Below are 26512 nucleotides of genomic sequence, written 5' to 3' on the forward strand. Positions count from 1 at the left end.
CTTTTGTGGTGAAATCTGTGAAATATAATACTTTAAATGTAATCGATGATTCTGATCCATATTCTGATCACCCCCACTGATCAAAGGAATGTGATAAATCAGGCAAGATTGGGCGCTGGTAGTTAAAATTATTTCTCAAGTGTTCTATCATAACATTTACAATTCTTCATCACTTTCAGTCAAAATTCAGTGGTTGCGTTTGATTCCACTGAAATGTGGTAGTAGTCACTTTGTTGTAGAGCAACCTGGTCTCAGAGCATTTCGTATTATTCTGTATGTAAATCCGGGACAGTCCATTTCTTATGGTATGTATTCATTTGTGGATGTCCATCACCCATTTGGTATGATATGTTACAAAATTCAAAAGGCACTCACACATCTGAGCTATCTTTGTTGCAGGTGCATGGCAACAGTTAATAAGATGAGAAAATAGAAGAAACCCGCACACTGCTCTTGCTAGTATCACTGCTCTTTATTAAGCTTTACGTATTGGCCTCAAGGCCTTCGTCAGAGCTTAATATGATTTGTATGATATGTTACGAATTACAATTCATATTATATGTTACGATTTTGTAAAACATACAATATGATACGAATTTGCCAAACGTATTATATGTTACGAATTCGAGATAGGTCCCTAACATTAGCTAGCTGGCTAACGTTAGCTAGGCAAGGGGTTAGGGGTTAGAGTTAATGTTAGAGTTAAGTTTAGGAGTTAGGTTAAAGGCTTAGGGGAACGGTTAGCTAAAAGGATTAGGTTAGGGTTAGGGGAAGGGTTAGCTAAAAGGGTTAAGGTTAGAGTTATGGGAAGGGTTAGCTAACATGCTAATTAGTTGAAAGTAGCTAAAAAGTAGTAAGTAGTTGACAGGTTGCTAATTAGCCTACCGAAAATGCTATCTAGTCCGTGATGAGATTCAAACTCGCAACCTTTGGGATGCTAGATGTTTGCGTTATATGCCCACCCATCCACCCTATTTTTGCCTTAATAACCATCTGTTTTATGTAACCATACCAAACGTAACATATCATACTAATTTTCTCAATCGGATTTACATTACTATCTTCCGTCTACTCTATGAGACCAGGCTGAGTAGAGGGCTACATTCCCGCAGGATGCCGGCTGGACCAGACAGAGATCATTGCTGCATGGTTGGCATTTTTGATGCTGTAGTTGAGAGCGGGCGGTTACGCAGACAACTGTGGGATGAACATATTTGTTTTGTCTCGCAGATTATTAGAAAACTGTCGTCTTTCTGCTTTGTATGCGTTAGCCTAAGCTTACCTATTTTATTGAAAGCACATCTTCGTCGCATTATTCACACACTAAGAATTTGCTGCTTCAAGTTAAGTGGCCTACCTCTACTCTCCTTGCTGGGCGTGCGAGATCAAGTGCGCCTAGTACCATATGTGTGTTCTAAGGCACTGCATCGCAGTGCTAGCTGTGCCACTAGAGATCCTGGTTCGAATCCAGGCTCTATCGTAGCCGGCCGCGACCGGGAGACCCATGGGGCGGCCCACAATTGGCCCAGCGTCGTACAGGGTAGGGGAGGGAATGGCGAGCAGGGCTGTAGCTCAGTTGGTAGAGCATGGCGTTTGCAACGTCAGGGTTGTGGGTTCGATTCCCACGAGGGGCCAGTATGAAAAATAATGTATGCACTCACTATCGCTCTGGATGAGAGCGTCCGCTAAATGAGTAAAATGTGTGGTTTCAATTAAATAGAGTTGGCTGCCTATACAGTGCATTTGGAAAGTATTCAGACCCCTTCCCCTTTTCTACATTTTGTTACGTTACAGCCTTATTCTAAAATTGATTAAATCTACAGACAATACCCCATAATGACAAAGCGAAAACAGGTTTTTAGAAATGTTTGCTAATTTATTATAAAATAAAAAACAGAAATAACTTATTTACATAAGTATTCAGACACTTTGCTATGAGAATCTAAATTGAGCTCAGGTGTATCCTGTTTGCATTGATCATCCTTGAGATGTTTCTACAACTTGATTGGAGTCCACCTGTGGTAAATTGAATTGATTGGACATGATTTGGAAAGGCACATACCTGTCTATATAAGGTCCCACAGTTGACAGTCCATGTCAGAGCCTAAACCAAGCCATGAGGTCGAAGGAATTGTCAGTAGAGCTCAGAGACAGGATTGTCTCGAGGCACAGCTCTGGGGAAGGGTACCAAAAAATGTCTGCAGCATTGAAGGTCCCCAAGAACACAGTGGCCTCCATCATTCTTAAATGGAAGAAGTTTGGAACCACCAAGACTCTTCCTAGAGTTGGCCGCCCAGCTAAACTGAGCAATCAGGGAGAAGGGCCTTGTTCAGGGATGTGACCAAGAACCCGATGGTCACTCTGACAGAGCTCCAGAGTTCCTCTGTGGCGATGTGAGAACCTTCCAGAAGAACAACCATCTCTGCAGCACTCCACCAATCAGGCCTTTATGATAGAGTGGCCAGACGGAAGCCACTCCTCAGTAAATGGCACATGACAGGCCGTATGGAGTTAGCCTAAAGGCACCTAAAGGACTCTCAGACCATGACAAACAAGATCCTCTGGTCTGATGAAACCAAGATTGAACTGTTTGGCCTGAATGCCAAGCGTCACATCTGGAGGAAACCTGGCACCATCCCTAAGGTGAAGCATGGTGGTGGCAGCATCATGCTATGGGGAAGTTTTTCAGCGGCAGGGACTAGGAGACTAGTCGGGATTGAGGGAACATTTTACGGAGCAAAGTACAGATAGATCCTTGATGAAAACTTGCTCCAGACCGTTTAAGACCTCAGACTAGGGCGAAGGTTCACCTTCCAACAGTACAACGACCCTAAGCACACAGCCAAGACAACGCAAGAGTGGCTTCGGGACAAGTCTCTGAATGTCCTTGAGTGGCCCAGCCAGAGTCCGGACATGAAACCGATCGAACATCTCTGGAGAGACCTGAAAATAGCTGTGCAGCGATCCTCCCCATCCAACACAACAGAGCATGAGAGGATCTGCAGAGAATAATGTTTTTGGCCCAATAATATTTCTTGGCCCAAGCAGGTGTCTTCTTCTTATTGGCGTCCTTTTAGTAGTGGTTTCTTTGCAGCAATTAGACCATGAAGGACTGATTTACACAGTCCCCTCTGAACAGTTGATGTTGAGATGTGTCTGTTACTTGAACTCTGTGAAACATTTATTTGGGCTGCAATCTGAGGTGCAGTTAACTCTAATGAACTTGTCCTCCGCAGCAGAGGTAACTCTGGGTCTTCCTTTCCTGTGGTGGTCCTCATGAGAGCCAGTTTCATCATCGCGCTTGATGGTTTTTGTGACAGCACTTGAAGAAACTTGTTATGACGGCTTTCTCTGGTATCTCGTACTTCAGGATGTAAGAGAATAGATAAACACTTAGATGGAGAGTTGATTCATAGTTATTTAATAGTTACAGTACTGGATTCGTATGACAAGCGGTACGGGCGTAGCCTATTGTCATCCGAATGACTTACATAGAAAACCTATTAGTTTATATAATGCTTTCCGAGCTACTTCCATCCAACAGTTGCCAACCATCATTGAATGTCACTCATCTCCTACAATAGGATGCCCCTACATGTTATCGTGTTGCACCCTAGCCAGGCTATTCCATCACGTACTCCTTCTAAGATTAGCACCAGTGGCCCCCAATCTATCTTGGCGCGCAGACCTTCTAGCACCCACCAGTGACATAAATAACACATGGCGTGTCCTTATCCTCTCTATATGAGATCAAAGACATTAACAAATACTGTATAAAAATATGTTATATCAAAACTTTAAAAGTTCTTGAAATGTTATGTATTGACTGACCTGCCATCCAGGACCTCTATACCAGGCGGTGTCAGAGGAAGGCCCTCAAAATTGTCAAAGACTCCAGCCACCCTAGTCATAGACTGTTCTCTCTGCTACCGCACGGCAAGCGGTACCGGAGTGCCAAGTCTAGGTCCAAAAGACTTCTCAACAGCTTCTACCCCCAAGCCATAAGACTCCTGAACAGCTAATCATGGCTACCCGGACTATTTGCACTGCCCCCCCACCCCATCCTTTTTACGCTGCTGCTACTCTGTTAAGTATTTATGCATAGTCACTTTAACTCTACCCACATGTACATATTACCTCAACTACCTCAACTAGCCGGTGCCCCTGCACATTGACTCTGCAACGGTACCCCCCTGTATATATAGCCTCCCTACTGTCACTTTATTTTACTGTATATATAGCCTCCCTACTGTCACTTTATTTTACTTCTGCTCTTTTTTTCTCAACACTTTTTTTGTTGTTGTTTTATTCTTACTTTTTTTGTTTAAAATAAATGCACTGTTGGTTAAGGGCTGTAAGTAAGCATTTCACTGTAATGTCTGCACCTGTTGTATTCGGCGCATGTGACCAATAAAATTTGATTTGATTTGATTTGATTTGACCTTCATGTCTTAAAGTAACGATGGACTGTCGTTTCTCTTTGCTTTTTTGAGCTGTTCTTGTCATAACATGGACTTGGTCTTTTACCAAATAGGGCTATCTTCTGTATACCCCCCTACCTTGTCACAACACAACTGATTGGCTCAAACACATTAAAAAGGAAATTAATTCCACAAATTAACTTTTAAGAAGGCACACCTGTTAATTGAAATGCATTCCAGGTTTAACACGTTTTTGGTTACTACATGATTCCATATCTGTTATTTCATAGTTTTGATGTCTTCACTATTATTCTACAATGTAAAAAAATTTAAAAATAAAGAAAGACCCTTGAATGAGTAGGTGTGTCCAAACTTTTGACTGGTAGTGTATGAAAATGTGATATTTCCGTTTTTTATTTGTAATAAATGTGCAAAAAAAATCAACAAACCTGTTTTTGCTTTGTCATTATGAAGTATTGTGTGTATATTGATGAGGGGGAAAAAACATGTAATCCATTTTAGAATAAGGCTGTAACGTAACAAAATGTGGAAAAGATCAAAAGGTCTGAGCCTCCTGTAGCTCAGTTTGTAGAGTATGGCGCTTGCAACGCCAGGGTTGTTGGTTCGATTCCCATGGGGTGCCAGTATGAAAAATGTATGCACTCACTAACTGTAAGTCCCAGAGCGTCTGCTAAAATGTCTGAATACTTTGTAAATGTATTCTGATCATGTAAAGAAGTGGAGGGCGCTCAAACAACGTGAATCGAGGTGCAATCCCAAAAATAGTATCCTTGAAACATGGCTCAATGGTGAGCGAGCGTTGCGCCTTTCAATTTTCAATAAATATTGGTTACCCATTTATTTGTCTCTGCCTGCTTATCATCCTGCTAAAAGGTAGGCTATATCATATATACAAAACATAGCTCTAGAGAAAGCGCAAGTGTCCGCTCTCATCATTCGCTGCTTCAACTTCAGTAGCCATATGTGCGATTTCACTCGGGTGCGCGTGTGGTCTCAATTAAATAGAGTATGCTAGGAGGCTATAGCCTATGCATGGCCGGAGAAGCATGGGGCAGTTATCTTTCCAAGGAAATGTACTTCCTAAATATGATTAGGTTATAGTTTATTACATTGCCTAGAAATAAATATTGATCACCCATATGTGTCTCCATCTGAATAAATAAACGTAGCTCAAGAGAAAGTGCAAGTCTCTCTTAACTCTGCTTTCTTCAAACTACGTCTAGCTTATTGGCTGATATAGCCCAGTAATACCGATAGCCTAATATAATGGTCCACGTGAGAATCTCTGGTAATTTACCCTATTTCTTAGGTTATTTTTGCGGATTTTGATATTGCACAGTGCGCACAATTGCTGGGACCATGGCTGGCAGGTAAGCTGCGTTACATAGGCCTATGCCTAAAATAACATTGCAGTTGGGTTCGGGACCAGTTCTTGAGGTAGCAGGTGGGAGTCGGACAGAAAGCCAGTGGGTGTGGGCGGGTGCGGTATGAAAAGCTGCAGGTGCGAACGGGATGAATAAATCAGTCACACACAGACCTCAACATTGCGGCTATCAAATTATAATAGAGAGCAATAGTAATATCGCATTTTTGTAGGAACTAACGGCGCCATGGCTCGTTGGCCAAAGCCTATGGGGAAATTAATGGGGTATCTGTGGTAAACACAGGCTTAGGAGATTTTATAGCCTACGTTTTGTTAATGTTTTACTGTGAGCTAATATTCATCAGCTAATGTCACTTTTTGTGAATTTTGATGTTGGCCTACGGTCCTGTGTGGCTCAGCTGGTAAAGCACGGCTTGGAAGGCCAGGGTTGCGGGTTCAATTCTCACGGGGGTACCAGTACGAAAATGTATGCACTCACTACTGTAAATCGCTCTGGATAAGAGCATCTGCTAAATGAAAAAAGTATAATATAATTGAAACAAGCACATAAAAACGTCATGTTAACTGACTGATATTATCTCATAGAACAAAACGTAGGCCTAGATCTCCCAAGGCTGCGTTAACCTCAGTCCTTACTTTCGGCGTTTATCCCAAAACTCCATTCTTTCCCCATTAATTTCCCCCATAATGGCTAAATTAACCGGCGGTAACTAATATCCAAGTGCAACGAGGGGGCTCGATAAATCTCGTGCGTATAGGCGTGTTTTGCATTCGAAGTCCCCTGTAGCTCAGTTGGTAGAGCATGGCGCTTGCAACGCCAGGGTTGTGGGTTCGTTTCCCACGGGGGGCCAGTATGAAAATGTATGCACTCACTAACTGTAAGTTGCTCTGGATAAGAGCGTCTGCTAAATGAGGAAAATTTGGAACCGGGCTGCCTCCTGGGCGTAAGCCAGTTGCCCCGCTCTGTCTGACCACGAAGTTGGCTCAAAAGAAAAGTGACGTAATTAAGCATCTGTAGTAGGGTTCTGTGTTCTACCACGAAATAGTGATTGCTTTTGATAAAAATGCTTTATCTACCTTCCCAATGAAAACTAGTTAGAAAATTCTAACATGTATTTTATGGAAAAGAGATGCTGTATGTTTCTGAGCGATGCACCATGCTGCCTTGTTGACAAAATGACCAAGCGGCCCAGATTACTGTTCGATTTGAGAAGGGCGCTCCTCCCTCCCGTTTTCGCCTGATGACGTGCGGCCCTTTGCGCGGTTCAACCCGGGCCAGTGTAAAATAACTCCCTCAGTGTTCCCTATGAAGGTCATTGGACTGTCCATGTGCCCGCCTACCTCTATTTCATTGGTCTAGGAATATGAAGGAAGTACCGCAGCGGGATCCTGTTAAGATTGCTGTAAAACACAAGAGCGAGAAAATAACCAATCGCATCACTCGCATCCTCTAGTGTCAGATATAGCTGTCCGTGTCCATCCATTCTGTTGCTGTCTTTTCAACTTGAACAGCGGCGTTTACTCCTCATTTTCGGAGCTTAATCAACGCAAAATAATATATCACTATGGCCGCCTACAAGCTGGTGTTGATCCGCCACGGAGAGAGCAACTGGAACCAGGAGAATCGATTCTGCGGCTGGTTTGACGCAGATCTGAGTGAGACTGGAGAACGGGAGGCGAGGAGAGGAGGACAGGCCCTGAAAGGTGGATTCTTGTTCTTTTTTATTTGACCAGCTAGTTACTCACTTTGTGTTATATCAGACACAACAAACACATCAAATATTTCCTCACTAAAGCAACTGACTTTGATTGTACATTTTAATGATCTATTTATTTAAATATGTGTCGCAGCTGCTAACCCTACAGCATTTTCGAAGCCTGTAGTGCCAGCACAGTTGGCCATTTATGCTGCCTGAAGGAATCTCAACTATCTTATTTGATGTCTATTCACTATAGAAATTGTAATTGTGGAAACACTTGTTACCAATACCAGCAATGTCACGTGATGACTCCATCAATTTTGAGATAGGATGGAGGTGTTTTCGTGGCTGTTCCGCACCGTGGTAAAGTTGGTTTGATTGTTCGATATTCGCCGGACCTTCAAAACTCAATTGCTTGTGAACGGTTTGCGCAGGTTAGGCTCTTTTATGGACCGAGTTTAATAATATCACAGCAACGATGTAGGCAGCCTGCTGCACGTCCCATGCTATCCCTTGAGCATGATACTCAGTTCCATTACATTACACACGAGTCATTGGACGAAGGCGTCTTCTGTATGGGGAGTTTTATTAATATTCCGATGCTCGGTCTGAACATTACTATGCATTAGTGATGAACGGGTTGACTCATAACCCGCAGTCCCCGCGGTAGCCTATCCGTTTAGGGTCATTAAATATTGTGTGGATGAGGGGCAGGTGTGTGGGTTGAATAAAGAGAAAACAACACCTTAAAATACATAAATTTATAATTATTGTTATTTATAGGCTACATTTAGCCTAAAATAATGAAATAAAAAGCTATCTGGCATTAGTGCATAAACCTAAACTTTAGGGCCTAACTGTACACTCGCGCCAAATAGCCTACACTCCAATAGACACATGCTTTTGGGAACTGGCAGAAAAAGTGGCAGTTATGTGTGATTGTGAGGGGCTATACAAATTCGACAGGCACAAGATGGGGACTTCAAATAGGCGTATGGCAAGTCAAGGGAACTATAGTCTACTGTTCAGATGGGTTAAATGGAAACTGAAATCTGGACACTGACTGTAGGACTATAACCGCTCACATAGCCTTAATATTAACTCCTGCAGAATTAAGCATTTCTTGCAGTAAAATGATGCACCAAATGTAGGCAAAATTTAGACTCTGGGACAGGAGTGGAGAAATATATGATTTTCTTTCATCTTGAGAGATTGCGAATACGTGGTTAGATACCATCTGTTAAAAAAAATATTAAAATCATTTTGTGAGGAGGACAAAGGATGTGCAGCATGTGTCCCTCCCTTCTGAACAGTTTAAAGTTGGTTTGAAGTTTCTAGGTGACGTGTTCAGAATTTGAATATTGTGATCATGCACATTGTTGACGGTCCCTAACTAGTTGCAAAGACCGTGTGGTGGCCTGCCTACACCGTTGCCATGAGATTATGAAGCTCTGATTGGAATCGGGAAAATAAGACCTGTGCAATGTTGTACACCTATTTTCCTTCATAAAGAGCCTAACCTGAGGTCTGTAGCTCAAACAGTTCACGAGCTATTGAGGTTTGAAGGTCCAAATGTCCAGTGAATATCCAACATCAAATCAATTTTACCACAGTTGTGACTGTACCCCTTGTTTCCACCTCGACCATGCCCCCATTCCATACCCTATGAAAGTCCCACCTACTTCCTGGTTCAAGTCTAGGTTGAAGATTACAATCTTATATTTTCGACCTAGACTTGAACCAGGAAATTACTTGGGTGTGACTTTTATGGCGTATTGCCAATGGTTTTAATAACTAACCCATTCATTGTTCTGTGGTATTGCTATCTATGGTTGGGCTCCGCCTATTAGTTCAGCCCCCTTTTACTGTGGATGAATGAGCAACGGAGATCCCGCCTCCACCGCTTTTGGTGTCACAGCTCTTCCAAAGGATGTGAACATGACTTTCTAGACGTGCTGCTTCATGCAATGAATGAAATCAAAACCTTTCTCAGTGTGTTGGTTAGGGAAATATCTGGTGTTTCTGACTCGAGTTTAGACGTATTCGGCCCAAAACTTAGGCTTCTAGTAACCCATGCTATGTTGGCTGATGATTTGAATATTGACCAGAGATGTTACTTACATAGCTGTCCACCCACCCACCAAAATCATCCTGAATCAAACCCTGATCACATCCTTTCTCTTCCTCAGATGCTGGCTATGAGTTTGATGTGTGCTACACCTCAGTCCTGAAGAGGGCCATCCGCACTCTGTGGCTGTGTCTGGACAGCATTGACCAGATGTGGCTTCCCGTCCACCGAACCTGGCGCCTCAACGAGCGCCACTATGGTGGCCTGACTGGGTTAAACAAGTCGGAGACTGCTGCCAAGCACGGAGAGTCTCAGGTGAAGATATGGAGGCGGAGCTTCGATATCCCTCCTCCCACTATGGACCCGGACCACGACTTCTACACCGTCATCAGCAAGGTGAGGGACACACTCACTAACATGGGTGAGAATTTGCCTGATATGACATCAGACATAAACAACAACATCATTTTAATCTGTCTTTAGGCTCACTCACATTGGGAAGAGCCTATAGTGGCAGTCTTGTTTAGGGCTGTGGCGGTCATTTTTGTCAGCAGGTGATTGTCAAGCAAATAACTGCCGGTCTCACGGTAATTTACCGTTAATTAGCATAAACACACTTAGTATCTCCTGGCTTCCACTCATAGCCTACAAGCCACTGATGCAGACCTTTTGAACAGCTAGATTTAAAAAAGTCTAATATCCATTTAATAAATCCATTATTTATTTTAGACAGGTCTAAAGAAACATGATATGAGGAAAATGTAGTCTATTTCAGAAGAACAGAATGGCATACACTGAGTTGTCCTTATGTTAGGTCCTGATCCGGCTATGCCATATGGCTGTGGGCTACACTAGTTCATTTAGCAGACAATATTTGCTTAGAATTCCGTGGCATTATTTTTTATTATTTTATAGTATGAAGAATCAAACTGAACATAGCTTAATAAAATAGAAAGGATATTTTCCCCAAACGATTTAAAAGGAAGTGCGCACATGCGGCTATTCTGTGTTTTAGCGGTTAACAAAGAAACTGGTCATCCTATATGCTTGCTTTAGAGTTATTTATGCAACTTTAGTTGTGAAACAAAAGTTGAGCTATATGTTTTGACGTTTAATACATTATAAGGCTGCAGGATGGGACTCTAATAATGATTTGTAAAAAGTCACAAGCTGCACACACTTCATCAGTCTCTCATTCTCAAAGCACCTGACAATATTCTCACAAGGCCTCAAATTTACTGGCGGCATCCCCCTTGTGTGGCCGTAATGCCCCCTGAAATAATCCATGCCTTTTGCGGCCAAAGCTCTTGAAGCACCTTTCACTCACATGGTTCTCTCAGATGTAGCCAATGCCCGTCACGTGATCGAGTCCTTCTCACAGGCATTTCAGCTAAGAAGTAGGCTACAAGTGAATGAAGACAGACACATCGGGGGCGCAACTGCGCGTGTGCGTCCCTCTTATCGAATTCTGAGGCGCATATTGAAGATGTTAGAACTGTCCACATTTAGCCTACTTTTCGTCAGCCAACAAGATGAGTAGGCCTAACGAACAGCAAACCACTAGCCTATGTCAATCTACTATCCCCCATAGTACAAAAGTTGACCTATTTTAAATTTATTTTACCTTTATTTAACTAGGCAAGTCAGTTAAGAACAAATTCTTATTTACAATGACGGCCTACACCGGCCAAACCCGGACGACGCTGGGCCAATCGTGCGCCACCCTATGGGACTCCCAATCACGGCCGGTTGTGATACAGCCTGGAATCGAACCAGGGGTTCTGTAGTGATGCCTCAAGCACTGAGATGCAGTGCCTTAGAACACTGCACCACTCGGGAGACCGAGTCTATTGGTCAACTTGTCCTTCTGTGCAATAAATATTCCAAACATACTCTGGGATAATGAATAGAACCACTCGCATCAAAAAACCTTTTAAAGCAATGAGGCTGATTTGTTTATCTTACATTTTCTATAAAGTATTAGGCTATTCTTTCACATAAGCGCAGCAATGCGCACACGGCAGTAGGCTATAAGCGCGAATGTTCCAAAATGCAATCAATTAACGGGAAAACACTGTTCTTGAAAGTGACTGCAAATGCGATTATGCATGTGATGCTTTATTATAAAGGTGCATTTTTATGGTGAAAATGATCTTCCCCAAACTTGAAACTCACACGCAGCCTATGTATGCCAGGTAGGCTCTACACCGGTTATAAAGCGGATTAATGTGCTTAATTTTAAGAAGTTATTTGGCCACTTTAGTTTTGATACAAACCTTATCAAAACATATAGGCCTATGGGCTAGGCTAGATGAGGTGTGCGACTGTGATTTTGAAAAAGTCAACAACAAAAAAAGAAAGTGCGCTGTTTCTTACCTTAATGCACAAGCTGGGCATCATTGACAAGTGATAGGCTAATATTGTTACCCATTAGACTATTCTTAATTTAATGTTGTCTTTATATATAATAGATGTGTGATATTAGTTTGGATTTAGAATGGACCCAAAAAAGATACATGTCATCTATGCACTTAAATAGCGAATGGAGGATGCTTTACCCATGGTTCATTTTCATGCCAGCCAAGTAGGCTATACTCCCGTTGCAAAGCAATGTGCTTAATATTTGGAAAGTTGATAAATAAATATAGTAGGCCTAGCCTATAGAAAGCTGATGGGATCCTCTTTTTAATAGAGGCCATCAACTTTTTTGTTTGTAATTTTTTATTTAATTGTTTTATTTAATGCAATTCATGGACACTAATGAAGTGTTTTAATTTAGATTTTAGATTGCATTTGCATTGTCAGAGTGATTAGAGGGACAATAGAGTGCTTAATACCAGGCAGTTAGCAAGTTTGGTAGGCTACTACTGACCAGCAGCAACATCAGAGCTTGGAGAAGCCTAATTACCGTGACTAAACGGTCACGTGGAATTTGACTGCCCTCACGGTCACCCTAACAGCCCTAGTCTTGTTGTTGATTTTCTAAGCAGAACGTCTGAGACTATACTTGGAGTATACCAAATATTAAGAACACCTTCCTAATATCAAATTGCTTCCCACAGTTGTATCAAGTTGGCTGGATGTCCTTTGGGTGGTGGACCAGTCTTGATATACACAGGAAACTGTTGGGGCGTGAAAAACCCAGCAGCGTTGCAGTTCTTGACACAAACCGGTGCACCTACTACCATACCCGGTTCAAAGGCACTTAAATATTTTCTTGTCCATTCACCCTCTGAATGGCACACATACACAATCCATGTCTCAATTGTTTCTAGACTTAAAAATCCTTCTTTAACCGCTCCTCCCCTTCATCTACACTGATTTGAAGTGGATTTAACAAGTGACATCAATCAGGGATCGTAGCTTTCACCTGGATTCATCTGGTCAGTTTGTCATGGAAAGAACAGGCGTTCTTAATGTTTTGTGTTCTCAGTGTATATTGCAGAGTTTACCTTTTAATTGGGGTTCTCCTTGTACTAGCCTGTTTCTGAGGGCTACAGTAGAGCATGTCTCAAAGAATCACCATGTGTTTTCCCAAGTTCATTGATAAATTGTCCCTGAGATACCCCTCAACAGGAGGCGTGATTAGAGTCTGGGGTCTCTGATATGGTAGATGCCAAGCTCAAGCTGCCGTCATGGCAACCCACCAGTGTTCTGTCAGAGGGGCAGCAGCAGAGACTATTATGGGCTGTGTGTTATGCTGAGGAGAGTGCTTTAGGTTATGGTTGTGTCCCAAATAACACCCTATTAGGAGTAGTGCACAATATAAGGAATAGAGTGCCATTTGGGATACGTCCTATGTGTCTGTGCCCTCTGTCTGCACCACCAGGTCCCATGGGAAGACCACAGACTAGGGCAGGGAGGGCCAACTCCAGTCCCGGAGAGCTGCTGTTGTGTGCAGGATTTTGTTCCATCTTAACACTTATTATTGAACTGTAATCATCGATTTGCTTTAAAGTAGTGATCTTTCAAGTTGCTATGATCAGGACTGGATACAATCTACAGGGGCAGCATTTCCTCAAGCATACTGGTGGTTAGTCCTGCTGACCACGAAAACAAAATGGCTTCTGCCTCATCTGGTCATTCATGTTTGAAGTGTTTGTTTTTTATTCATGGTGCTCTTATATAGCACAGGGTCTTCTGGTGTTGTGTGTTTCAACTCTGAGTTAATGTATTGCAGAGGAGTGCGATTATAGGACGGTAAAGTTCAAAGTTAAGCTGAGATCAGAATCGATTGGCGAATGCGTCATCTGTACTGACGGGGGTCAGTGGTTGTGATGTTAAAAATAGTCACGTAGGGCTAGCAGAGATGTACAGGTGCATTGGCCTACTGATCTTTATAGGCTAAACATTTGGATAATGCAATTAATTTGTATGACTTCAATGTACATAGAACTGAAAGCACTGGACAGTTGAAGGTTTCTTCCTTCCCTAGAGAATAAACAAATATGTATTTCTTCTAGGGAGTTCTTCCTAGCCAATGTGCCTTATGCTTTTGCTTGCTCTTTGTGGTCTAGGCCGAGTTACTGTAAAAGCACTTTGGGTGTATTTACACAGGCAGCCCAATTCTGATATTTTGTTTACTATACTGAACAAAAATATAAACCCAACAATTTCAACGATTTTACTGAGTTAGAGTTCATATAAGGAAATCATTCAATTGAAATAAATAAATTAGGCCCTAATCAATGGATTTCACATGACTGGGCAGGGACACAGCCATGGGTGGGCCTGGGAGGGCATAGGCCCACCCACTTCGGAGTCAGGCTCACCCACTGGGGAGCCAGGCCCAGCCAATCGGAATGAGTTTTTCCCCACAAAAGGGCTTTATTACAGACAGAAATACTCCTCGGTTTCATGAGCTGTCCAGGTGGCTGGTCCTGCAGGTGAAGAAGCCAGATGTGGAGGTCCTGAGCTGGCACACCTGTGTAATGATCATGCTGTTGAATCAGCTTCTTGATATGCCACACCTGTCAGGTGGATAGATTATCTTGGCAAAGGAGAAATGCTCACTAACAGGGATGTAAACAAATTTGTGCACAGAATTTGAGAGAAATATGATATTTGTGCATAAGGACATTTTCTGGTATCTTTTATTTCAGCTCATGAAATGTGACCAACACTTTACATGTTGCATTTATATTTTTGTTCAGTGTAATTGGTCTTTTGACTAATCAGATCAGCTCTTTTGCCAATAATTGGGCAAAATATCAGAATTGGGCTGCCTGTGTAAAAAAAAAAAAGCCTAAAGTGACCACTGCTGATGTAAAAAGGGCTTTATAAATGTGATTTGATTGATTGAAAGCAATATGGTAGTATGAGGGTTTAGGCCCAGGTTGCTGTTAGTACGTCAAGAAACAAAAAAATGCCTATCTTCTCTTTAGGACCGTCGTTATGGCGACCTGTCGGAGGAGCAGCTTCCGTCCTGTGAGAGCCTGAAGGACACCATCGCCCGGGCACTGCCCTACTGGAACGACGAGATTGTCCCCCAGATCAAACGGGGCAAGAGGGTTCTCATTGCTGCCCACGGCAACAGCCTCAGGGGCATTGTCAAGCACCTCGAGGGTCGGTAGTAGGAACTGCTTAGAACAATGATTATTTCTAACTGCTTTGCTCTGGAGAGCCACATGGAGTGCAGGCTTTTGTTACAGCCTAGTACTAATGCACCTTTTTGGAAAATAAACACCAGTTTTTAAATCATAAACTGTTCATGGTCACAATTAGTCGAATCAGGTGTGTTAGTGCTGGGCTGAAACAAAAGCCTGCACACACCAATTATCCCCAGGAGTGGAATTGGAGAACCCTGGTTGGTTTCTAGGAAGTACCTGTGATAGTATCTTTTTTCAGGACTGAGGTTTTACTTCTTACACATTCTAATCGGCACATATGAAATGTATGATATTGAAATAATCGCACACTGAAATGTGCTTCACCTCAACCCTCCTGTGTCAGTCTGTGTGCTCATTATTTTTTTTGTATATTTTGTATACACTTTCTTTTGTCATTATATTTTAATTGACATGATTTACAGTATGTTGTCAACCATAAACCCCATGTCCTGCTCTGTGCTGCCCCCTGCAGGTATGTCAGAGGAAGCCATCATGGAGCTGAACCTGCCCACAGGCATCCCTATCCTGTACGAGCTGGACAAGAACCTGAAGCCTGTCAAACCCATGCAGTTCCTGGGGGACGAGGAGACCGTCAGGAAGGCTATGGAGGCCGTGGCAGCCCAGGGCAAAGCCAAGAAGTAGAGGGAGAGAGAGGGGGCACTTTGTGTATCGTGGAGTAGGAAGTTGCGCTTATTCACAGATCTAGGATCAGATTTTATATTAGCCTCCCACCAATTCCCAACCTTTAATTAGGGAGGAAGCATGTATAACTGACCCTAGATCAGTCTCTATGGGAAGCTTCATTCTACTCCATGTGGCACAGAGTAGGGGAAAAGGGATATGGGTTGGAGGAGAGGGTCAATAATACTACAGCTCTCAAAGGAGCTGTCACACACACTGTACATGAAGTCCAAGAAACAGAGGAACTTAGAATGTGTGTTCGTATTCAACTCTACTGTGCATAGAAAGTCTAAAATGTGTAAGTCACTCTGGATAAGAGCTTCTGCTAAATGACGGAAATGTAAAACATTTGAATTATAAAGCAACTAATAAGTTAGTATAGGTGGATATTTATTGACCAAGCCACTTATATGGGGACCACTGACTACACACTCAAATCACACAGTCATCATTCAACTGGCTTATTATTGTGTCTGTAAGACAAAAAAAGTGTTTCCCCTGTTTGACGATGGATCACTGAGATTGCTAATGTGGTGATAAAACCTCAATTTATTTGAAAATAGTTAGTCTTGCGTTACTATACTTCCAAGTCTTTGCTAGAAAGTAGTATATATTTAGATGTTATAGAAGAATAATATTTGCACTTAAAAAACGTAAACAGTAATGTGATTCCTACCGGTGGGGGAAAAAAATAGGCCAGCTAGTTGTTTGACTGATCTCATAGCAAATTAAAGAACACCACAAAAAGGGAGAAAGAATGGATATTTCCACAACACACACAGATGTACTAGTTCTACTTTTTATTTTCCACTGCTCTGTCTGTGGTTGTACAATTCACTGTAAAACCACCTCAGAAGTTGGAAGACAGTGTCCATCTCCTTTAAGATCTGTGGCAGAGACGGAATACCTCTTTCTCCCCTGCCCCCTTTCCTAGCCTTGGATGGTGCTCCTGTGTGTCATGTACATGTCTAGTACTGCTGTTTGTGACATGTCTTTCCATCCCATTTCCTCTTGAGTAGTGTCTCATGGATACTGTTTTGTCAATGGGATCAAACATTTGGTACCTGCAATGTCGATCTGTTTCTGCTTTAGCCTACATCAGTGGCATTCAGGGCTAAACATTCATAGATGCAGATAGAAATAGATTGCACATAACAGACCAACTCGCTTCTTCCAAGGCCAAGCGAGCTGATTAGATTATATACATTTTCATTTTTATCTGCAACTTTATGAGAATTCACAACCTATGAATAGGCCCATACTCTTAGTTTCCCTTAGCTACCCTGTCTGCTGCTAGAATCACTATTCTACTCTGAAAGTATTTATACTGTGTTAACTTTACTTTGGTGGGATAACTTGATGATGTTTGCCTTTTCTGTTCGTAACACCTCTAAATGGGGAAACTGCAATGCAGGTACCCATTCCTATAGGATAGGGATGTAACTCAGTTGGTAGAGCATGGCGTTTGCAACGCCAGGGTTGTGGGTTCGATTCCCACGGGGGGCCAGTATGAAAAATAAATAAAAAATAATGTATGTGCTAACTAAGTAAGTCACTCTGGATAAGAGCGTCTGCTAAATGACAAAAAATATATATATAATAATATGCCTGCTCTATCCTTCCCCAGCTGTTCCTTTGACATTGTTGCCAATCTTCTGACTGAAAGGAAAATCCTTTGGAATAAAGGTTATTTATTAGGGTTCAACTTCATTGCGATGCACTGTTTCTGAAGCCTGTGCTGAGCCAATAAATGTGTGGAAAAATAAAAACATGGATTTTGTCAGTTTGTATGTTTTTTATTATAGAAATCTAATGACTGGTTTAGTAGGCCTATCAATGTCACACCTGTACACCCAGCCAGGACGTGACTTTCATCACATCAACAAAAATGTCAGGTGTGATAACTTTACTGTGACTTCACAGCTGGCTGAAGAGTGAAAGCAAGAAAAGATCTCCCTCTCTTTAAAAAAAAACTATATATATATTTTTTTTTATCTCGCTTTCAAAACAATTGGGAACTCCGAAATCTTCGAATTCAAGAGAGAGAAAGAGTTACTACTGGAAAAAATCGTTTTGAACCGTCACCCAAGTCGGAAACTCGGACATCTTTCTAGAGCGCTCACACTCCGACCTGAACATAAACGACGTCATACTTTTACCTCGGTTTTTTGGCGGGTGGGGAGTTCCTAGTTATGTTAAAAGCGCCATGGTAGCCTGATGGAAAACAAATACTTAGCGAATTTAGTTTAACGGGTAACTTGTTCTGTCATAATGAAACAAATACAATCTAAAGGAAATGGGAGGTAAGAAACTAGTTAGTTGCATTTCATTACGTTACCTTGGGCCTTACACTTCCTGTGCAACAGAAACAAGCCAGCAGTAAGCTAGACAATGTTAGCTTGTCAAATCTTGGCTTGTAAGAGAACAAGTTAGTTTACTACTAGGTAGTCCTATCACATACAGATGTGTAAACTGCTAGGTAAAACTAACCTAGCTAGCTAGATGTTACTGGGCAAGTTCTTGTCGGGAGTTTGAATAACATACCCCGTGTATATGCTGTATATAGCCAAGTTATCGTTACCCATGATTGTGTATTTATTCCTTGTGTTATTTAGTTATTTTTCTCTAGATTTTTTTTGGCTCTGCATTGTTGGGAAGGGCCCGTAAGTAAAAATGTCACTGTTAATTCTACTGTACACCTGTTTACGAAGCATGTGAACAAAATAGTTGGTTGCTAGAGTACAGTAGCAAGCTAGCAACCCATACATGTTTTGCTTTCTAGACGATTAAAAAAGTTATTTCAGAAAGACTGTATCTGCTAAACGATTAAAATGTAAATGTATACAAGTTCCAGGTAAGTTGACGAGTGAGACAAATTGCTTTGTGGACATAATTATCTACTTTCAGCAAATGGACAGGTCGACTCGTGTGTGATTGTCTATTACTGTCAGATGCCGCGTTCAAAACAACTCGGAAATCTCCGAATTCAGTGCGTTCACGACAACCTAGGAACATACAGTGCATTCGGAAAGTATTAAAACCCTTTGACTTTTCCCACATTTTGTTACGTTACAGCCTTATTCTAAAATTGATTAAATGGTTTATATATTTTATATTTGAGATTCTTCAAATAGCCACCCTTTACCTTGATGACAGCTTTGCACACTCTTGGCATTCTCTCAACCAGCTTCACCTGGAATGCTTTTCCAACAGTCTTGAAGGAGTTCCCACATATGCTGAGCACTTGTTGGCTGCTTTTCCTTCACTCTGCGGTTCGACTCATCCCAAACCATCTCAATTGGGTTGAGGTTAGGGGATTGTGGAGGTCAGGTCATCTGATGCAGCACTCCATCACTCTCCTTCTTGGTAAAATAGCCCTTACACATCCTGGAGGTGTGTTGAGTCATTGTCCTGTTGAAAAACAAAGGATAGTCCCACTAAGCCCATACCAGATGGGATGGCGTATCACTGCAGAATGCTGTCATAGCCATGTTGGTTAAGTGGACCTTGAATTCTAAATAAATCACAGACAGTATCACCAGCAAAGCGCCCCCACACCATAACACCTCCTCCTCCATGCTTTACGGTGGGAAATACACATGCGGACATCATCCGTTCACCCACACCGCGTCTCACAAAGACACGGCGGTTGGAACCAAAAATCTCCAATTTGGACTCCAGACCAAAGGACACATTTCCACCGGTCTAATGTCCATTGCTCGTGTTTCTTGGCCCAAGCAAGTCTCTTCTTCTTGTTGGTGTCCTTTAGTAGTGGTTTCTTTGCAGCAATTCGACCATGAAGGCCTGATTCACACAGTCCCTTCTGAACAGTTGATGTTGAGATGTGTCTGTTACTTGAACTCTGAAGCATTTATTTGGGCTGCAATTTCTGAGGCTGGTAACTCTAATGAACTAATCCTCTGCAGCAGAGGTAACTCTGGGTCTTCCATTCCTGTGGCGGTCCTCATCAGAGCCAGTTTCATCATAGCGCTTGATGGTCTTTGCGACTGCAGTTGAAACTTACAAATTTTTTGAAATGTTCCATATTGACTGACCTTCATGTCTTAAAGTAATGATGGACTGTCGTTTCTCTTTGCTTATTTGAGCTGTTCTTGCCATAATATAGACTTGGTCTTTTACCAAATAGGGCTATCTTCTGTATACCCCCCTACCTTGTCACAACACAACTGATTGGCTCAAACGCATTAAGAAGGAAATAAATTCCAATAATTAACTTTTAAGAAGGCACACCTGTTAATTGAAATGCATTCCAGGTGACTGCCTCATGAAGCTGGTTGAGAGAATGCCAAGAGTGTGCAAAGCTGTCATCAAGGCAAAGGGTGGCTATTTGAAGAATCTCAAATATAACATATATTTGGATTTGTTTAACACTTTTTTGGTTACTACATGATTCCATATGTGTTATTTCATAGTTTTGATGTCTTCACTATTATTTTACAATGTCAAAATAAAGTAGGTGTGTCCAAACTTTTGGCTGGTAGTGTAGGTATTACAGACTCGGTCAGGGACAGGTAAAAAATGTCAGTGAAGACGCTTGCCAGTTGGTCAGCGCATGCTTGGAGTACACGTTCTGGTAATCCATTTGGCCCTGCAGCCTTGTGAATGTTTACCTGTTTAAGGTAAAAAATGTCAGTGAAGACGCTTGCCAGTTGGTCAGCGCATGCTTGGAATACACGTTCTGGTAATCCATTTGGCCCTGCAGCCTTGTGAATGTTTAACTACACTACCAGCCAAAAGTTTGGACACACCTACTTTATTTTGACATTGTAAAATAATAGTGAAGACATCAAAACTATGAAATAACACATATGGAATCATGTAGTAACCAAAAAAGTGTTAAACAAATCCAAATATATGTTATATTTGAGATTCTTCAAATAGCCACCCTTTGCCTTGATGACAGCTTTGCACACTCTTGGCATTCTCTCAACCAGCTTCATGAGGCAGTCACCTGGAATGCATTTCAATTAACAGGTGTGCCTTCTTAAAAGTTAATTATTGGAATTTCTTTCCTTCTTAATGCGTTTGAGCCAATCAGGTCTTACTCAGATCGACTACGGAGAGCGTGATCACATAGTCGTCCGGAACAGCTTGTGCTCTCATGCATGCTTCATTGTTGCTTAACTTGAAGCGCACATAGAGGTAATTTAGCTCGTCTGGTAGGCTTGTGTCACTGGGCAGCTCGCGGCTGGGCTTCCCTTTGTAGTCCTTAATAGTTTGCAAGCCCTGCCACATCTGACCTGTGTCGGAGCCGGTGTAGTAGGATTCAATCTTAGTCCTGTATTGACGCTTTGCCTGTTTGATGGTTCGTCGGAGGGCATAGCGGGAATTTTTATAAACGTCCGGGTTAGAGTCCCGCTTCTTGAAAGCGGCAACTCTACCCTTTAGCTCAGTGCGGATGTTGTCTGTGATCCATGGCTTCTGGTTGGGCCATGTACGTACGGTCACTGTGGGGACTACGTCATTGATGCACTTATTGATGAAGCCGGTAACTGATGTGGTATACTCCTCAATGCCATCGGATGAATCCCGTAACATATTCCAGTCTGTGCTAGCAAAACAGGCCTGTAGCTTAGCATCTGCGTCATCTGACCACTTCCGTATTGAGAGAGTCACTGGTACTTCCTGCTTTAGTTTTTGCTTGTAAGCAGGAATCAGGAGGATATAATTATGGTCAGATTTGCCAAATGGAGGGGGAGGGAGAGCTTTGTACACTATGGTTTAAAAGTTTGGGGAATACTTAGAAATGCATTTTTTTGTCCATTAAAATAACATCAAATTGATCAGAAATACAGTGTAGACATGGTTAATGTTGTAAATGGCTATTGTAGCTGGAAACGTTGTGTTTGCTAATCCAAGTTTATCATTTTAAAAGGCTAATTGATCATTAGAAAACCCTTTTGCAATTATGTTAGCACAGCTGAAAACTGTTGTGCTGATTTAAAGAAGCAATAAAACTGGCCTTCTTGAGACTAGTTGAGTATCTGGAGCATCAGCAATTGTGGGTTCGATTACAGGCTCAGAATGGCCAGAGACAAAGAATTTTCTTCTGAAACTCATCAGTCTATTCTTGTTCTGAGAAATGAAGGCTATTCCATGCGAGAAATTGCCAAGAAACTGAAGATCTCGTACAACGCTGTGTACTACTCCCTTCACAGAACAGCGCAAAGTGTCTCTAACCAGAATAGAAAGAGGAGTGGGAGGCCCCAGTGCACAACTGAGCAAGAGGACAAATACATTAGTGTCTAGTTTGAGAAACAGACGCCTCACAGGTCCTCAACTGGCAGCTTCATTTAAATAGAACCCGCAAAACACCAGTCTCAACGTCAACAGTGAAGAGGCGACTCCTGGATGCGGACCTTCTAGACAGAGTTGCAAAGAAAAAGCCATATCTCAGACTGGCCAATAAAAATAAAAGATTAAGATGGGCAAAGGAACACAGACACTAGACAGAGGAAGATTGGAAAAAAGTGTTATGGACAGACGAATCAAAGTTTGAGGTGTTCGGATCACAAAGAAGAACATTTGTGAGACGCAGACCAAATAAAAATATGCTGGAGGAGTGCTTGATGCCATCTGTCAAGCATGGTGGAGGCAATGTGATGGTCTGGGGGTGCTTTGGTGGTGGTCAAGTGGGAGATTTGTACAGGGTAAAAGGGATCTTGAAGAAGGAAGGCTATCACTCCATTTTGCAACGCCATGCCATACCCTGTGGACGGCACTTGATTGGAGCCAATTTCCTCCTACAACAGGACAATGACCCAAATCACAGCTCCAAACTATACAATAACTATTTAGGGAAGAAGCAGTCAGCTGTTATTCTGTCTATAATGGAGTGGCCAGCACAGTCACCTGATCTCAACCCTATTGAGCTGTTGTGGGAGCAGCTTGACCGTATGGTACGTAAAAAGTGCCAATCAAGCCAATCCAACTTGTGGGAGGTGCTTCAGGAAGCATGGGGTGAAATCTCTTCAGATTACCTCAACAAATTGACAACTAGAATGCCGAAGGTCTGCAAGGCTGTAATTGCTGCAAAGGGAGGATTCTTTGACGAAAGCAAAGTTTGAAGGACACAATTATAATTCCAATTAAAAATCATTATTTCTAACCTTGTCAATGACTACATTTCCTATTCATTTTGCTATATTTCCTATTCAAACTAATTTCATGTATGTTTTCATGGAAAACAAGGACATTTCTAAGTGACCCCAAACTTTTGAACGGTAGTGTATATGTCTCTGTGTGTGGAGTAAAGGTGATCTGGAGTTTTTTTTCCTCTGGGTGCAAGTAACATGCTGCTAGAAATTAGGTTAAACCGATTTATGTTTCCCTGCATTGAAGTCCCCGGCCACTAGGAGCGCCGCTTCTGGATGAGCATTTTCTTGTTTGCTTATGGCTTTAAACAGCTCATTGAGTGCGGTCTTAGTGCCAACATCAGTTTGTGGTGGTAAATAGACAGCTACGAAAAATATAGATGAAAACTCTGTTGGTAAATAGTGTGGTCTACAGTTTATCATGAGATACTCTACCTCAGGCGAGCAAAACCTTGAGACTTCCTTAATATTAGATTTTGCGCACCAGCTGGTATTGACAAATAGACACAGACCACCACCCCTTGTCTTACCGGAGGAAGCTGTTCTGTCTTGCGAGTGCACGGAAAACCCAGCCAACTGTATATTATCCATGTCGTCGTTCAGCCACGACTCGGTAAACATTTTTTAAATGGCCCGTTGGTAGGATAGTCTTGAACGGAGCTCATCCATTTTATTCTCCAATGATTATAACGTTGGCCAATAGGACGGATGGTAGAGGCGAGTTACCCATTCGCCGACGAATTCTCACAAGGCACCCGGACCTGCGTCCCCTGTATCGCCGTCTCTTCTTCATGCGAATGACGGGGATTTTGGGCCTGGTCCGGTGTCCGCAGTAAATTCTTTGCGTCTGACTCGTTAAATAATACATCTTTGTCCAGTTCGAGGTGAGTAATCGCTGTTCTGATATCCAGAAGCTCTTTTCGGTCATAAGAGACGGTGGCAGGAACGTTATGTACAAAATAAGTTAGAAACAGCACCCAAAATAGCACAATTGGTTAGGAGCCCGTAAAACAGCAGCCATCTCCTCTGTACTTTGCTCCGTTCATCTTTCCCTCGAGGCTGACTAGTCTCCCACAGCATGATGCTGCCAGCACCATGCTTCACTGTAGTGATGGTGCCAGGTTTCCTCCAGATGTGACGCTTGGCATTCAGGCCAAAGAGTTCAATCTTGGTTTCATCAGACCAGGGAATCTTGTTTGTCATGGTCTGAGAGTCCTTTAGGTGCCTTTTGGCAAACTCCAAGCGGGCTGTCATGTCCCTTTTACTGAGGAGTGGCTTCCGTCTGGCCACTCTACCATAAAGGCCTGGTGGAGTGCTGCAGAGATGGTTGTCCTTCTGTAAGGTTCTCCCATCTCCACAGAGGAACTCTGGAGCTCTGTCAGAGTGACAATCGGGTTCTTGGTCACCTCCCTGGCCAAGGCCCTTCTCCCCCGATTGCTCAGTTTGGCCTGGCGGCCAGCTCTAGGAAGAGTCTTGGTGGTTCCAAACTTCTTCCATTTCAGAATGATGGAGGCCACTGTGTTTTTGGGGACCTTCAATGCTGCAGAAATGTTTTGGGACCCTTCCCCATATCTGTGCCTCGACACAATCCTTTCTCGGAGCTCTACGGACAATTCCTTCGACCTCATGGATTGGTTTTTGCTCTGACATGCACTGTCAACTGTGGGACCTTTATGTAGACAGGTGTGTGCCTTTCCAAATCATGTCCAATCAATTGAGTTTACCACAAGTGGACTCCATCTCAAGGATGATCAATGGAAACAGGATGCACCTGAGCTCAATTTCGAGTCTCATAGGAAAGGGTCTGAATACTTATGTAAATAAGGTATTTCTGGTTTTTATATTTAATACATTTGCAAAAAAATTCAAAAAAACTGTTCGCTTTTTCAGTATGGGGTATTGTGTGTTGATTGCTGAGGATATATACAAAAAAAAAATCAATTTTAGAATAAGGCTGTAACATAACAAAATGTGGAAAAAGTCAAGGGGTCTGAATACTTTCCGAGTGCACTGTAGGATGAGCCTTGACTAGAATACAGTATATACATATGAAGTGGGTAAAACAGTATGTAGACATGATTGAAGTTACCATTGTTCAATGACTATGTACATAGGGCAGCAGTCTCTAAGGTGCAGGGTAGAGTACCGGGTGGTAGCCGGCTACTAACAGTGACTAAGTTCAGAGCATGGTACTGGGCAGAGGCCGGCTAGTGGGGACTATTTAGCAGTCTGATGGCCTGGAGATCGAAGCTGTTAGCTAACTTTATTATTAGCAATGTTATCAAGCTAGCTAAAATATTATTGGTTGAAGAATTGTTCCAACTTCAAAAGCACTTGAACACAATCATGTCGAAATGATGACTTTCCAGTACCCAGTTTCCTATTTTAATTGTCACATACACCCGATAGGTGCAGTGAAATGTCTTGTTTTACAGGGTTAAAAAAAATAGTATGATGCCCCTGGAGCAAATTAGGGTATTCAAACCAGCGACCTTTCGGTTACTAGCCCAATGCTCTAACTGGTAGGCTGCCTGCCGCTCTATTCCCACGAGCACATGAAGCCCGCAAAAAATTGTCAATGACAGTTGTAGCTAGCCCATCTACCTTGTCAAGGGAAAGTGCTCTTTCCATTGTGTGAATTATTTGTTGTATGCAATGTTTCTTGTTAATGTTTAATTGACTCAAACAAAGCATAATGTTGAACCTGAGTTTTTTTTATGGGAATTACTTCTCGACTGACTTTTGTCTTTTTTTGCAGATCAATTGCAGACTACTTCTCTACGAAAAGCAGTACTGGTGAATGTAAGATCTTGACAACTGATAAAACAACACCGAACTTATGACTCAGGGAGACTGTATCCACACACACACACACTGAAATATTGTAGTTAAACCCAAATGATTTGACTCCACGCACAGATGACTGTGGCACCTGCTGCTTCGTGTGACTGCCTCAGGAGCTGTCCCATGCTAGTGTAACGGAGTGAGATCATACTTGTATAGAATTATGAGTAGCCTTAGGAAGTACTTCTCCAATGCGGGTGAGAAACAGAGTTTGAATGGGTTTGCATTGGGTTGTGGCATGGAGCACTAACAGGCTACAGCATAATGCTTCATCGTTGGATCATTTGACGCTATGCTAACACTAACCCTTGAACTGGGTCAAAAGCCTGGCTGCTACAGTGTAGTGTGGGTGTGTCTTTCTCTGTCTCACTGTCTGTGTGGATTTTGTTTGACCGCTCAGCACAATAACCACAACTAACTATATAGCCTACATGATTCTTCGGGCTCAATCTCAAAACTATCACTCGCTCACTTGCCCTGGATTCTGAAAAGTTATCGTTAACCAATGTATAATATCTTGTAGGGTTGTCACGATACCAGTAAAAAAAATATATATATATATATGCCATTTAGCAGACGCTTTTATCCAAAGCGACTTACAGTCATGTGCGCATACACTTTTACGTATGGGTGGTCCCAGGGATCGAACCCACTACCCTGGCGTTACAA

The 26512-nt window shown here is 42.3% G+C and overlaps 2 protein-coding genes across 4 annotated transcripts in view; both read left to right on the plus strand.

Moving 5' to 3' along the window:
* The first annotated feature begins 7222 nt into the window (after nucleotides 1-7222).
* LOC121547083 (phosphoglycerate mutase 1) lies at nucleotides 7223-17667 on the plus strand. The gene is made up of 4 exons (XM_041858184.2): nucleotides 7223-7530; nucleotides 9716-9990; nucleotides 14979-15159; nucleotides 15676-17667. The coding sequence occupies exons 1-4, from the start codon at nucleotides 7392-7394 to the stop codon at nucleotides 15843-15845; spliced, it is 765 nt and encodes a 254-aa protein (XP_041714118.1). The 5' UTR covers nucleotides 7223-7391; the 3' UTR covers nucleotides 15846-17667.
* A 360-nt stretch (nucleotides 17668-18027) lies between these two features.
* LOC121547084 (serine/arginine repetitive matrix protein 2) overlaps nucleotides 18028-26512 on the plus strand; it is a 42152-nt gene continuing 33667 nt past the window's right edge. For all 3 annotated transcript variants that reach the window (XM_041858185.2, XM_041858186.2, XM_041858187.2), the window contains exons 1-2: nucleotides 18028-18187; nucleotides 25758-25801. In XM_041858185.2, coding sequence (XP_041714119.1) covers nucleotides 18156-18187; nucleotides 25758-25801 — 76 coding nt within the window. In that variant the 5' untranslated portion in view covers nucleotides 18028-18155. The remainder of the gene's footprint in view (nucleotides 18188-25757; nucleotides 25802-26512) is intronic.

The sequence above is a fragment of the Coregonus clupeaformis genome, chromosome 31, assembly GCF_020615455.1.
Source record: "Coregonus clupeaformis isolate EN_2021a chromosome 31, ASM2061545v1, whole genome shotgun sequence".
In the NCBI taxonomy this organism is placed as follows: domain Eukaryota; kingdom Metazoa; phylum Chordata; class Actinopteri; order Salmoniformes; family Salmonidae; genus Coregonus; species Coregonus clupeaformis.

Coding starts and splice junctions, on each gene's coding strand:
- LOC121547083 (XM_041858184.2), top strand. CDS start 7,392: ATGGCCGCCTACAAGCTGGTGTTGATCCGCCACGGAGAGAGCAACTGG. Junction 7,531..9,715: donor AGGAGGACAGGCCCTGAAAG/GTGGATTCTTGT, acceptor TCTCTTCCTCAG/ATGCTGGCTATGAGTTTGAT. Junction 9,991..14,978: donor TCTACACCGTCATCAGCAAG/GTGAGGGACACA, acceptor TCTTCTCTTTAG/GACCGTCGTTATGGCGACCT.